Source organism: Centruroides sculpturatus, unplaced genomic scaffold (assembly GCF_000671375.1).
Source record: "Centruroides sculpturatus isolate CEXI.00-Female unplaced genomic scaffold, Cexi_2.0 scaffold938, whole genome shotgun sequence".
Lineage (NCBI taxonomy): Eukaryota > Metazoa > Arthropoda > Arachnida > Scorpiones > Buthidae > Centruroides > Centruroides sculpturatus.
In genome coordinates this window covers 281,582-295,740 of record NW_019385371.1, presented here as the reverse complement: position 1 = coordinate 295,740, position 14,159 = coordinate 281,582, and the positions used below count along the sequence as shown (strand labels likewise).

The 14,159-nt window shown below is 32.0% G+C and overlaps 1 protein-coding gene across 4 annotated transcripts in view; it reads left to right on the top strand.

Annotated features, from left to right (window-relative positions):
* The window catches only part of LOC111638247 (inactive pancreatic lipase-related protein 1-like), a 65,272-nt gene extending 51,469 nt beyond the window's left edge, over positions 1–13,803 (top strand). For 3 of the 4 annotated variants that reach the window (XM_023383909.1, XM_023383910.1, XM_023383907.1), the window contains 4 exons: positions 6,056–6,355; positions 6,421–6,532; positions 6,617–6,802; positions 13,690–13,803. In XM_023383909.1, coding sequence (XP_023239677.1) covers positions 6,056–6,355; positions 6,421–6,532; positions 6,617–6,802; positions 13,690–13,792 — 701 coding nt within the window. In that variant the 3' untranslated portion in view covers positions 13,793–13,803. Of the gene's footprint in view, positions 1–6,055; positions 6,356–6,420; positions 6,533–6,616; positions 6,803–6,911; positions 7,024–13,689 lie in introns of those variants that run through there. The other variant, XM_023383908.1, reaches the window with a different exon arrangement.
* The last annotated feature ends 356 nt before the right edge of the window (positions 13,804–14,159 follow it).

Sequence of the window (14,159 nt, the reverse complement as noted above, 5' to 3'; positions counted from 1 at the left end):
AAAAAATTTAATTAATAATGTGAAATTTTATTTATAGTATTATATGTATTTTATGTTTAGATTAAATACATAAAATCTCTTATCGTTCTTGAGCTAAAAAATCATACAGTTCTCCTCTTTTAAAAGTGTTAAAATTAAATGTAATTTTAGAAAATATTGTCTTTTATTCTTGCTATAAACTTACTTTTAAAACATATTATAACGATAAACACAAAGAGTAAAAAGAAATTAGATATAAGTCTACTGCAATTATGTCAAAATCACTATTTTAGTACACAGTTTTAAATTTTAATTACTCCAGGAAAAATATAAAAGAAGCATTAAGGAAACTAATTCACGATACAGTAAATGAAATTTAAAAAAAAAAACATATGTGAAAAGGCTAATTATATCTTTAAAAAACTTTAATTTGTATTTTTTTAAAGCTATATATTTTTAAATAAAGCATTACTATAGTAAGAAAGCATTGATTTTATCACTAGATTCTATTGTATAGTTGTAATTAACATGAAAAAGAATGCTTTTAGCATTATTATATAATATCTTTTCCGGTTTCTTTATCAATTCAGGTTTTATTTACGTGTAAAACATTTAAATAGTGACCAATTATTCACAAAATGTGGATAATTCGTGGTCAGTGTGGCCCTTGTGTTGTGTTATCGTATCCCATAAAACCAAACTAATTACAAATAAAATATAAAGTAAATTTATAAACATCTTACAGAAACAAGTCGCAGATNAGAAGGCTAATTATAGCTTTAAAAAATTTTAATTTGTATTTTTTTTAAAGCTATATATTTTTAAATAAAGCATTACTATAATAAAGAAACATTGACTTTATCACTAGATTCTATTGTATTGTTGTAATTAACATGAAAAAGAATGCTTTTAGCATTATTATATAATATCTTTTCATCTTATTCCGGTTTCTTTATCAATTCAGGTTTTATTTACGTGTAAAACGTTTAAATAGTGACCAATTATCCACAAAATGTGGATAATTCGTGGTCAGTGTGGCCTGGCAAATGGCCTTTGTGTTGTGTTGTCGTATAACAACAAACCAAACTAATTACAAATAAAATATNCTTTACATATACTACATATCTGAAAACGAACAAAAGCAGAACAACAGAAGCAAGTCAAACACCGAGCGAAAGTGTTGAAGTGTTGTCAGTATTGGTGTTTTTCGCTAAAATAGAAACTTTTCTAGTCAACTGGAAAATATAGGGGAAGAGGTAGTAGTAATGGGAAATTTTACATTCTAAAAGTATTTCCCATTACTAATATATATAATATATCAGTTAGTAAGGTAAAGGCACCGTTTGTGGACCAGGGACCAATTGCGGATCAGAATGATTTATGTAATAATTTTTTCAGATAGCAATATATCGAATAGGCACAAGTAACTTTGAACCCTTTAGAGCTCTTGTTCATATTATAGCTGGATTGCAGTCGAGAGTGAACGTGGCGTGGATTTGATTTGATGTCGTCAAAATTTGAAGAGAAAATTAAGGAGAGTGAGTGGTATTCTCATTGTGTCTGCTTCTCAATTATGATATGAAGTTTCCTTAATGGCAAGATACGGCTGGGATTTGGATCTTTTCCCAATTAAATTTCTTTGCCGATTATTCTCGCAAATTTCCCCTTTATTTCAAAATTGTCTTAAAATTATACAAGTATAATTTATGTAGGTATATTAGTGTAAGGTATAATTTATCGGAAAAAATAACGAACTTTATGTTCTGTCTCTTTGACTATGTTTGTGGGACGATTTTTCTCATCTATGTTTGCTCCTCGTAATGCAGCGGCGACATGAATGCTTGGTTTTAATTAAGGACGTTATAAACATTATAAAAATAAATGAAATCCAGCAACGAGTTTGCAGAGTTTTTTATTATTAACACAAACTTCAAATAGTCGGCGGCACCATGTTATTAGATANTTTTAAAATATATTTATATAACGAAAATACTTTCTAGACGAGTAATCTTGTAATGTTTAGATGAGTAAATACAACGTGAAATCTTTTAGAGTAATTCATTTATACAAGATAAGGACATATTTAAGGTAAATTTTGTTTTTATGTAGATTTTTATTTACACTTCGAAGTAAAATTTCGATAGTCACTTCGCTCTTCCTTACTGACACGCAATTTTTAGTCGATCGATGATTGATCGACGATCGACATTATTCGCTCACTACTGCGTTAATTTATTTAATTTAAAATATGTTCTCCATCTCAAATTTCTAGCAGTACATTATAGTTCTAGCAGTAGCATATGTTCTCCATCTCAAAGTTCTAGCAGTACATCTAGCAAGTTCAAATTGTAAGTTCGCCGACTTCCAGGGGAATCGTTAATCCCGCGTCAGGATGATCTAGGGTCGTTCGCATGTGGGTGTGGCGGAGGAGACACAGATGACAAGAATCTCACAAAAAGCCGTTTATTTTAAACATAAAATTAAACTTACACTAAGGAACAAAAATGTTCTTTACACAATTGAAGGTTTCGAAGTGTCGAAGGTGTTTCTACTGTGGCTCGAAGGAAGGCTCCGGGGCAACGGCAGGTGTGGAGATTCGTCAGTCGGTGTCGGCGGTGTTCTGAGTCCGTAGTCACAGGTTACCAGTTGGGCGCAACCGACGGAAAACTGCTTTTTCGCGTGGACTAACCGTGTGCAGGTGCACAGTTTTTCGGAAAGTCAATCTGTCCTTCAAGATCGAGGATTATATCAATTTCCGTTCTTGGTTTTGTTTTCTTCTGATTGGCTCCACGTCCCTTTTTTCTCGCTCCCCGATTGGTCTCGCGTCTGTCTCTAAGCGAAAGACGATTCCTGTTCGAGTCACCAGAAAGATCCGCTTCGAAGAATCAAATTGACACCATCCGTTACTCTGGATGCAAAATGCTGATGGAACTTTGAACTTGCGCTCATATTTTTCGCCATTGTTGTCTAGTCTGTGACGTTTTTGAAATTTAACGACACGACGCGATGTCCCTTTTCGTCATTAATCTTTCCTCTTTTCAAAATTTCTATGTTATAATTATTTGCATATGAGCGACTTGTCAAAGGTCCATCTCTACTGGAGGTCGTTCGTTTACAATTATTAATCATTTATAATTATTGCGTTCTGTTTACATCAATAAAGTTTTTTCTCTCGTCGCGGTTTCGTATGACTAGAACAACTAATTCGATCTTTGATCGATTTTTAACAATAGAAGATTTTTTGTCTAGTTTCGTTTTAATAAATTTCTAATAATAAATCTTGGGGGGGGGCGTGTCTAGCCTCGGAGGTGTTGGTGACTTTTTTTGCTGAGCTGTTGTGGCGACGTTAGACATAGAACTTTTACAACGGAATATTAAGTGTAGAACTGAAATAAGTAGTTTAAATGTTTCATTAACTCGAATAATAATTTTTATTTTACTAATGATTGCTGGCATTGAGCTAAATTCCGGACCTTTTCCTTGATCTCCTCCAATACCAAGTCAAGCAGTTATGCAAAAAAGGGGACGAGGGAGACCACGTAGAGAACATACAAGAGATATAGAAGAAAATACTCAGACAAGAGAAATGTCAGGAGAGAAATACTTAATTGAGGAACATTCCAAGAATATTACTGATATATCGAGGTATGCTACAATAAAAGACTTTTTTGAACCGGAAGAAGATTTACCAACAAAGACTATTGAACCTGAATACTCACTTAAATCGGTCTACGAATTAATCCAAGACAAATTTGATAGTTTGAACTTCGAAATCCGTTCCATGAAAGCTGAAATCAACAAAATGAACGAAGAAAATTTAAAGCTCAAGGAAGAGCTGAAAGATATGTGTAAAAATATACGTTTATTAGAAGAAAGAACAAACTCGTACAGTAAGTTAAAAGGTATGGTGNTGAATGAAATCCAACAACGAGTTTGCAGATTTTTTTATTATTAACACAAACTTCAAATAGTCGGCGGCACCATGTTATTAGATATTGTTAAAAAATAACTTTTACATTATTAATTACTATAAAATGGTAATTTTTATAACTCATCACTACTGAAAAAATTTTGAGTCTAGGGATGTTTTACAAAAAATTTGTAAATGTTAATAACGAGTAAAATCTTCATTAAGTCCGACTCCTCTCGAGGTAGAGTGCATGACCCCTTTATCTCTTTACCCCCCTCGATCTTTAGCCACCAAAATTAAATAGCATCAATGCCCCTTATACACTAACATGCCAAATTTCGTCTCTTAATCTTAAATATTAAACGAAATAGACTCCAACATATACACACGCAAAGGCATACGTAAATATCTACGGAATTTTTTCTATTTTCTGACATTTTTCAGTTGAGAAAGTCTCAAAACATGGAGATTTGCATGAAACTCGGATAGTCAAATTTACTGATTTTCGAAATATGTGTATGTATGTGTGTGTGTGTGTGTGTTGGGGTCTATTCGGTTTAATATCTCAGGAAAAGTTATAGATTAAAATACAAAATTTGGCCTGGTTCTTGTGTATTAATGCTATTACATTTTGCACTACAGAACTCAAGAGGATGAGGAGATAAAGAAGTTCATGTGCCCTATCTCGGGTAGGGTCGAACTTAATGAAAATTTACTCGTTATTAACATTTACAATGTTTTAAAAACTCATCTCTATCCTTAAAATTAAGCTTTTTGTCATTTGATAATAGTCATAAATATAAAATGTTTTTACAATAAAATATGATAGCAGAAATTTTAACCCCCTGTAACCGCCACTACGTATAGACAATGACTCTTCAGAACCTCTGATTTAATTTATGACAAGGAAAAAAGCCGTGACTAGATCCTAAATATTTTTGAATTATTGTTTTCATAAGAATATTCTTCTTATAAAATTTAACTGTAATTTTAAGATCATAATGCAATTTTTAAACTTTCGAATTAAATTTTATCTGACACTTACAGAATCAATCGCGGATATACCCTGTCCTCCATTTTTCGAGCACATTGTTTTTGCCAAGGCCAAAATTACTCCAGTTCCTCCAACTTATTTCCTCTTATACACAAGAAAAAATCCTTCATACCCTAATTATTTGACAGACGAAAACAGTTTTTATACTTCACATTTTAATCCAGAATTAAAAACAATTATGATTGTACATGGATTTCTAGAAAATCCTAAAAGCGAAGACGTTAATGTAAGTACATTTACATATATAAATCATCTACAAACTAAGTTATATTTTGTTTCTATGATACTTTTAATATAAACATAATATATCAGTCTAAATATTATTTAGTTCTTGAAAACAGCTTTTCTACATTACGAAGATTGCAATGTTATTATAGTGGATTGGAAAATAGGAGCCTTATCCCTTACTTTTCCAAAAGCTATAAGAATAACTCTTGTGGAAGGGAAATTCATCGCCGAACAACTAGAAAGATGGAAAGTGAGCATATTATTATTACAATAATAAAATTTATATACATATATTTAATTTTTTAAATTTACATTTATTTCCACATAAAAGAAATCTATAAATCTCGATTTTAACAAATTCCACATCATTGGATTCAGTCTCAGTGGTCAATTAGTAGGTTTTATTGGAAAGTACATAAAAACGGGAAAAATTGGAAGAATTACAGGTAATAATTTAATAACACAAAACAGTTATATTTCAATTGTTTATATTATATAAACTGTCTACAGGTTTAGATGTTATTGGCGCTTGTTTTTCAAGTTTTTCTCCGAGATACAAACTTCATTATTCCGATGCAAAGTTCGTAGATGTCATTTCCACAACAAGTGCAAGTTAGTGGTATTATGCAGATATCAGAACTTTTATATTTTTATTAACGTTTACATATGGCAATATAAATATACAGATCAATATGTTACCGGAAAACCGACTGGACATTTGCATTTCATGATTGATGCAGGTCTAATAGGAAGAGGATGTACAGACAACATTGCCAACTTTGATTTGAGTACAGTTTTATTATTTTATTTATTTATTTATATAATTAGCTAATATTTTAATTTTTACAACTATTTATGTTTAAAAATTCTGTACTTTATGGCAGATACAAGTTTTATAAAAGGTATATTCGTTGGATTATATTCGGCAATTCTCCGGTTATTTTTTTGTTCTCATATGCGAGGATTCTACCTGTTTGCATCCACTCTTTATCATCCCGAGTTTCTTCCCGTGGCTTATAAATGCAAGGATTATGAAACTTTTAAGAAAGGAAAATGTAGCGAATGCGGAATAGATGGAAGGAATTGTGCGGCAATTGGGATTCACGCCGAAAAATACGCGGATAAAATAATAAACGGCACTGTAACGATGTATGCGGCGACAACATTTACCGACGGATATTTCTGTGAGTCAAAATTAATATTTAATAACATGTTTAATTAATCGTTCTAACCTGTAATTGATTTTCAGTATATCAGTACCACGTGGAAGTGACTTTCGGCTTTACTGCAGACACCACTATTGAAGTAGGAAAATTAGTGTTGATTATTAATTCCAAAATAATTAAAATCTTGGATAAAGAGTAAGTAAATTGCTTTAATTATTCATAATAGCTTCGTTTAGCCATTTTATAAAATTCAAGTTTACTGTAAAACATAATTCACAGCTTATATATTCAATATGTGAAAAGTATATTTAAACCCGGAGCGACTTATACCTATTTAATAACAACTACTCACGATCTGGAGCCAATAACAAATCTTAAAGTATTTTGGTATAGTGTGCTACCTCGTAAGGATAATAAATTGTATATTCAGTGCGTGAAAATAGTACCCATGAATAATCTACAAACGTGAGTTTTATTTTATATTATTATATCTAAGTAATAATTTATAAAAAAAAAACTGTTAATTATTAGTATTGCTGTTATTTTAAATAATGGGCATTTATTTGTATTTCAGAGATCGTTTAAAGTTAACCACATTTGGTACTACAAACGGAGAAGGTATTCTTCCTCATCACATTGTAAAATTGTATTTAGGAAGACGTTGCGGACCTTATTAAACACTTTTCTTAATATTATCTTTATATATTTTCTCTTCCATTTCTGAGTCTAGGCACTAAGCTGATCGATGGGCCTCTAGGCCTAGAGTAGACCCAACTAGGCCTACAGTCGGACGACTTCTCGAGAGGATCTTTTTATGAAATTCTGGTCTTTAGATTTTAGAGATTCGAAGAATATTCGAAAGACTTCACATAGTTATATTACGGCCAAAATGCAAAAGGTTACCTTTATTTATAAACCTAGTAAATTTGGCTCAGCCGACAGAGTTATAATGATATAAGTCACTGTGATTTAGATATGGCCTCTGCGACCTTCACGAAAAGTTCGATGAACTTAATGTTAAATTTGAGAAAACCTGCAGTAAAACGTAGCAGTAAGGAATTAAACATTAAATTAAATTAAAAACTATCCCTACAACTATTTTGGTTCTTAAATTCTGTTAAAAATTTTTAAATTACTAAAAATTTTGTTTGTTTGAACTTCAGATAACTTTGGCAAAACACTTACTTATGTAACGTGCATTTTTACTTTAAAATTATAAGAAATATTTACAAATCTGCATTTAAATATTTTATTCTTAATCAATTTCTTCATTCAGTAATGCTTAAAAGAAACAAAGAACAGATGAATTTAACAGTAAAATCCACCGAAAATAAAATAAAAATAAATGCTATATGAAACAAACTCTAAAAATACAAGAAAACAGGAAACCTTATGGTGTCTCGTACTTCGAATTTAATTCATTCCAGGAGGCCGTTCGAAATCCGAATTAATTTTTCCTATTAGAAATAATGGAAAACGAATTAATCCATTCCCACATCCTAAACAATACCCATTTTGATTAATTTAAAACAGCAAATACACATAATTTAAGGTAAAAACAATACAATTAAATACCCTAATAATAAAACACTAAGCAAAAAAGAAAATACACAAATTTCATATAATATAAAATGAAAATTGCATTAACTGATCGCACACCGTTGACACCATCTTAAATATGGCCGCCAGATTACCACGTGTAGACTAATTTTAAAGTTTATGATCTATTTAACCGATAGTTTTTGCATAATTTTGAAAATTGCCGTTACTTATTATAGGTGTATAATTTAATTATAAATGTTGTGGAATATAAGACGTTGTTACTAATGTGAGATTGCATTCATTATTTAGAAGCTTATTTTAAACTTTTTACTTAAACGCTTCAGCGTGAAAATAATAGTACAAACATTGAAAATGATGTCGCAGTCGCAAAACATATACATATGTAATTTCATTGTATGCAGACACCACAAAAGTAAATAGACAATAAAATAAGGATTCAGAAGTTTAAACAAAGTTTGTTTCATATTTCGTATTTCAGTTTTCAAAGCTTTGATCAAATTTTACCATTTTACTCCATTAAACAATTACCAACTTAGTAACATATGAATAGTGGCTGAGAAACAACAGGCTCCCAGTTTGTTTTCTCGCACAACGTCTAATTTTTAGGAAGGAATTTCTGACGTTAAGCAGATGTATGTGTATTATTATATCTTTATGTAAATTTTTTAAAAAATATATAGGCCTATAAGGGTGGCAACGAAAGTCTCCGGCCTATCATTTCAAAAAATTATAGGACAATAGCAGTTAGTGTATACCTTTTGCCGATGCTTATTACTCCAGGCATGTGCTAGAGTGCAAGACGATTATGAGAATTTTCGCTCTTTCTGTTATCGAAGAGACTCGTTGGAATCTCAACCCCTAATGAAAATAAGGCAACATTATCAATTACAAAGTTGTAGCACATGAAAGATATCAACTATTACTTTTTAGCGCATTCCTGAATACTGTATTAAGTGGGATCCCGGAACAGGCTGTTAAGTGTGACAGGTAAATATATACCGAACAACACGCAAGAGCTAGTTGTGTATCACTGTAGAACACGAATGCAATGTGACAGCGGTTAAATGTGCAGTTAGGCTTAGGTTAGCAGAGATATGGATATCGAAATGATCTGATTTAATAGCGAATATCAAATGCCGAGAAATATTCAATAAAACACACACAAAAAAAAATGCTGCACATGTTTCCACAAGATGTTTATCGCATACTCCAAATAAATGTTTTCCACAACAACTTTTGCTTTTTCCAACAACTTTTTGCACGGCTGTCAATATGTCGATTATAGCAGGGCATGAACCAAAATGAGTTATTGCACATCACTCACATTTAATGGTTGTGTTCTATAAACCTTTGACTTCGTTTATTCTTTCTGTGTTGCGGGCAATTAGAGGTCATTTTTGCAGACCCACGATAAAGAGCTGATTAATGAGTCCCAAATATCCGAGACAAACACTAATGAAAATTTCGTCGACTTTTTAGATCCGTCCGCATCCGTTTCCAGTTGAGTTAGTAGTTAAGATCTCCAGAGCTTACCGCATTGGAGAGACCACAACTACTTACTTCAGCCGCTTGATCATTCGCTCCTCATAACACCTTTCACACCAGAAAACCCCATATAAAAAATTCATAAGATAATCTCTGAGAAGCTTAGCGGCCGTTCAGTAGTCTATTCCAATCTGCTCACTGCTGCATGATATTGAATTGACACTCAACCAATCTCGTACTGTTTGATGTGCGGTGATGCAGTGATATGACAGGTAAATGTTACACTGTACTGTACAACACAAGGGTGTAGCTGTTCGTGTTGTAGTGTAGCATTTGCGTGTGATATTTGATATGCTGTTCCCACTTGATATTTTGGAATGTGCTAAAAGATAATAGTATATATTTTTTATGTTTTACAGCTTTTTAATTGGCAATATTGCGCTATTTTAATTAGAGACCGAACTAACAACAGCCGTGTCCGGTAGAGGAACTACAAAGAGCGGAATTTTGCAGTATACTGTAGTTTAGTGTATGCCTGAAATAGTATAAGGTGAAAGATGTACAGCAATTGTCTTATTAGTTTTTAAAATAATTGGCCATAAAGAGAGACTTTTCTTATTATCTTTAATATAACTAAATATCATTATACTGTTTATACTTGTTAACTTTATATATAGTTTATTATAGTATATACTGTATATAAATAATATTTATCTTTTATTAATTACATTTTTTAGTTTTCTGGCAAAATAACATATCACTTAAGTTGATTTTATGACCGTTTTTATGTTTAATAAGTATTTTAAAGTAGTCATCTAATAATACAAAAATGATTTGTCTGATTTTGTTACCTTTATCCTGTTTCATTTTTAATATTAACCTGTTAAATGACTTATAATCAATTTTAAAATAATTTATAATAATTAGTGATGTAACGAATATTCGGTTACTATTCGGTATTCGGCCTATTCGGCCTATTTTTCGCTATTCGGTTGAATACCGAATACCTAAAAATGGGAGTAAGAATTAACAAAAACACAGTAAATTAATCATTTTGGTATTTAGATTTAATGTTATCGAGTTAGTGTTGTTTGTTTATATTTATTTATAACTTATAGCATGCACAAAATAAAAAAGAAAATAATGTTAGTCACATGTATTCACAATTTATAATTACAAAGATCAGCACACGTACACACCTTATTCGTTCGAGAATCGTCGCACACATCTGAGGGTCTGACCCTGCCTATCCTTTTTAACTGCTCGTTTTTGCTCTTCTCTTTCTCTTTTCTCCATCTCTCTAGTCCACGTATGCCTGCCTATGCATACATCATAATACGCGCTCACGATACTTTCGATTCGTCACTTTTCCGTCGTAGTTTATCCATTTTATAATTACGTGACTCATAGGCTGGTGATAACGGAGAAAAGAGACAGATAGGACGTCGGTATATGTCACAGTTATGATTTCACAGATTCGAGACAGCTTGATAGCCCGAACGGCCCCAGGCTTTCGCCCGTGCACGCTAAGTGACTTTCATTACAAGCATTTAGCTTTCCGAAGTCTATGACAACAATTGTTTGGCATTGACGGCCGCGAATTTCGCGCCAATAAGCTGCCTCGACTCGTTCGATTATGTTATCAACTCAATTTCATATTTATTTTCACATTTTCACTTCGCGGTCCTTCTCTGTTCTTTTTCCGTTATTTACGCGTGTAGGTCATTTCATTGTTATTCACATTTGATATCATCACTTATCACATACTGCCATGACGCTCATGTCTGTCCGCTACAACTGTCAAGAATTAACGCGATTGGCGAAGCGTAGTGACAGAGGGTCAATAGAGAGCAGGGTACTTGCCATAATGCGATTTGCGAGCCAATTTTCGTACGTGCGTTAATCAAGCCGAATAGTTTCGCCGAATATTCAGCTATTCGGCAACGCACCTGGCCGAATATTCGGTATTCGGCCTGAGGCCGAATATACTATTCGTTGCAACACTAATGTATATGTATTGCCATTGCGACATCACTTTCAATGTTTGCTCTATCATATTCAAGCTGGAGCGTTCAAGTAAAAATTTTAAAATAAGCTTCTAAACAATGAATACAATCTCATATTAGTAACAATGTCTTATATTCCACAACATTTATAATTAAATTATACACCTATAATAAGTAACGGCAATTTTCAAAATTATGCAAAAACTATCTGTTAAATAGATCATAAACTTTACTTATTAGTCTACACGTGGTAACTGGCGGCCATGTTTAAGATGAAGTCGACGGTGTGCGATCAGTTAATGCAATTTTCATTTTATACTATTATATGGTATTTCTGTATTTTATTTTTTCTTCGTGTTTTAATTTATTATTAGGGTATTTAATTGTATTGTTTTGCCTTAAATTATGTGTATTTGTTGTTTTAAATTAATCAAACTGGATATTATTTACGATGTGGTAATGGATTAATTCGCTTTCCATTATTTCTAATGGGAAAAATTGATTCGGACTTCGAACGGCCTCCTGGAATGAATTAAATTCGAATTACGAGGCTCCAAAAGGTTTTCTGTTTTCTTGTATTTTTAGAGTTTGTTTCATATAGCATTTACTTTTATTTTATTTTCAGTGGATATAATGTTAAATTCATCTGTTCTTTGNCAAGTCTTCAGACGAACAAATACCAGCAAAGCACTAATGAATTACCTAAAATATAAGAAAATGTATAATAATTTAATTAAAGCCAAAAAGAAATTATATTTTTCAAATATCAGTAAAAAATTATCAGAAGCGAAAGACTCGAGAGTTTTCTGGAGGATAATTAACAATTGTCGTAAAAAAAAGTCAGGTTATGACATACAGGCTAGAGTAGGATATAATGATTGGCTGAAAAACTACAATAAATTCTCACAGAACTACCGAAATAATTTTTGTCAAAAATATATAGAAACTAAAATAAGACCAGAAATTCATCGAGAAGAGATAATTAAAACGGAAGAACTTCAGGATTGTATTAAGAAACTTAAAGATAAATTAACACCAGGAGCAGATACAATACCTAATTCACTCATTAAAATGCTGCCACTAGAAATCATTCGCTATCTAACCAGACAATTCAATCAATTCTACAGTTATAGTATAATACCGGACAAATGGAATGAAGTCATTTTTATCATGATATTTAAACAAGGGAACAAACAGGAACCAACCAATTACAGACCAATAGCTCTACTGTCTTGTCTACGGAAAGTATTCACTGCAGTAATAGCTAGTAAATTTAATCATTGGACAGCTGTTAATAATTATAGAAATGATACGCAATTTGCCTTTGTGGAAGGAGGAGGTACTCAGACAGCTCTCTCTGTGTTGTTATCACTAATTCAAATACGGTGGCTTAAGAAAAGACATAAAGTGTTCGCCCTTTTTTTGGATCTTGAAAAAGCATACGATATGATTAGCATTACAGACCTACAAAGTAAAATGAAGAGATGTGGAGCAAATGAACCTTTGATAAAAATGATAGGTTTGCTGTTTGGAAAATATAAGACAATCATTAAACAAGATACAAAGATCTGGACACCGTTTATAATCTACAGAGGACTATTACAAGGAGATCCGTTATTCCCATATCTTTTCAATTTTTATTTATATGACCTAAATACTTGTTTTCAAAGAGACGAAGATGGTATTCAAATCGAAAATCAGACGATACATACTATATCATATGCCGATGACATTGTGCTGGTAACTCCTACGGCAGCTGCGCTCCGTAGAAAGATCCAACAAATTTGTGAGTACTGTACTTAGAAAAATTAAGAGTTAAAATAAATCCAAAAAAATCAACAGTAATGATATTCAGAAATGGTAGTAATGTATCCAAAAAGCACATGTCCTTTTTTATTAATAAAGAAGAAGTGAAGATAGTTAAGGAAATAAAATTTTTAGGAATAACATTTACACCAAACCTTTCGTTTGAGAAACATTATAAAAATTCAATAAATAAAGCAAAAATTGTAATAAATAACTTAATTGGTCTCTTCTATAAGACAAAACTAAAAAACTTGGGAACACACTTTCGACTTTTTAATTCACTTGTAATGAATTCAATGGGCTATGCGGCCCCAGTTTGGAGTATGGATAAATTTAACGACTTCGAAAAAATACAGAATATATTTATACGCAAGATATTCCAGTTAGAANTTCATTTTATATTATTATATATTAGTAATAATTTATAAAAAAAAATTGTTAATTATAAGTTTTGGTGTTATTTTAAATAATGGATATTTATTTGTATTTCAGAGATCGTTTTAAGTTAACCACATTTGGTACTACAAACGGAGAAGGTATTCTTCCTCATCACATTGTAAAATTGCATTTAGGAAGACGTTGCGGATTTTATTAAACACATTTCTGAATTGTATCTTTAGGTATTTTGTTTTCTAATTTCTGAGTATTTGCCTTCTATAGGCACTAAGCTGGTCGGATCCACGCTAGGTCTACAGAATCCGTCGTGATTCCGATCAGGCCCATAAATAGATCAGCCTCTCGGAAAGATGCTCTATGGGATTCTGGCCTCTCTTTAGGTTATAGACACATGAAGAACACCCAGAAAACTCCGCGCTGATAGTCCGTTCGTCAGACCCGAGCTCACCGCCAATGGACAGTGCTTTCGTCTGATCGAAAAGCATCGGAAATGGTTGAAGAAAGCGCAAGATTTAAATTTATTCATCAAAAGTTATTTCGTTCCCTTCAAAGTAATTCTTCCTACT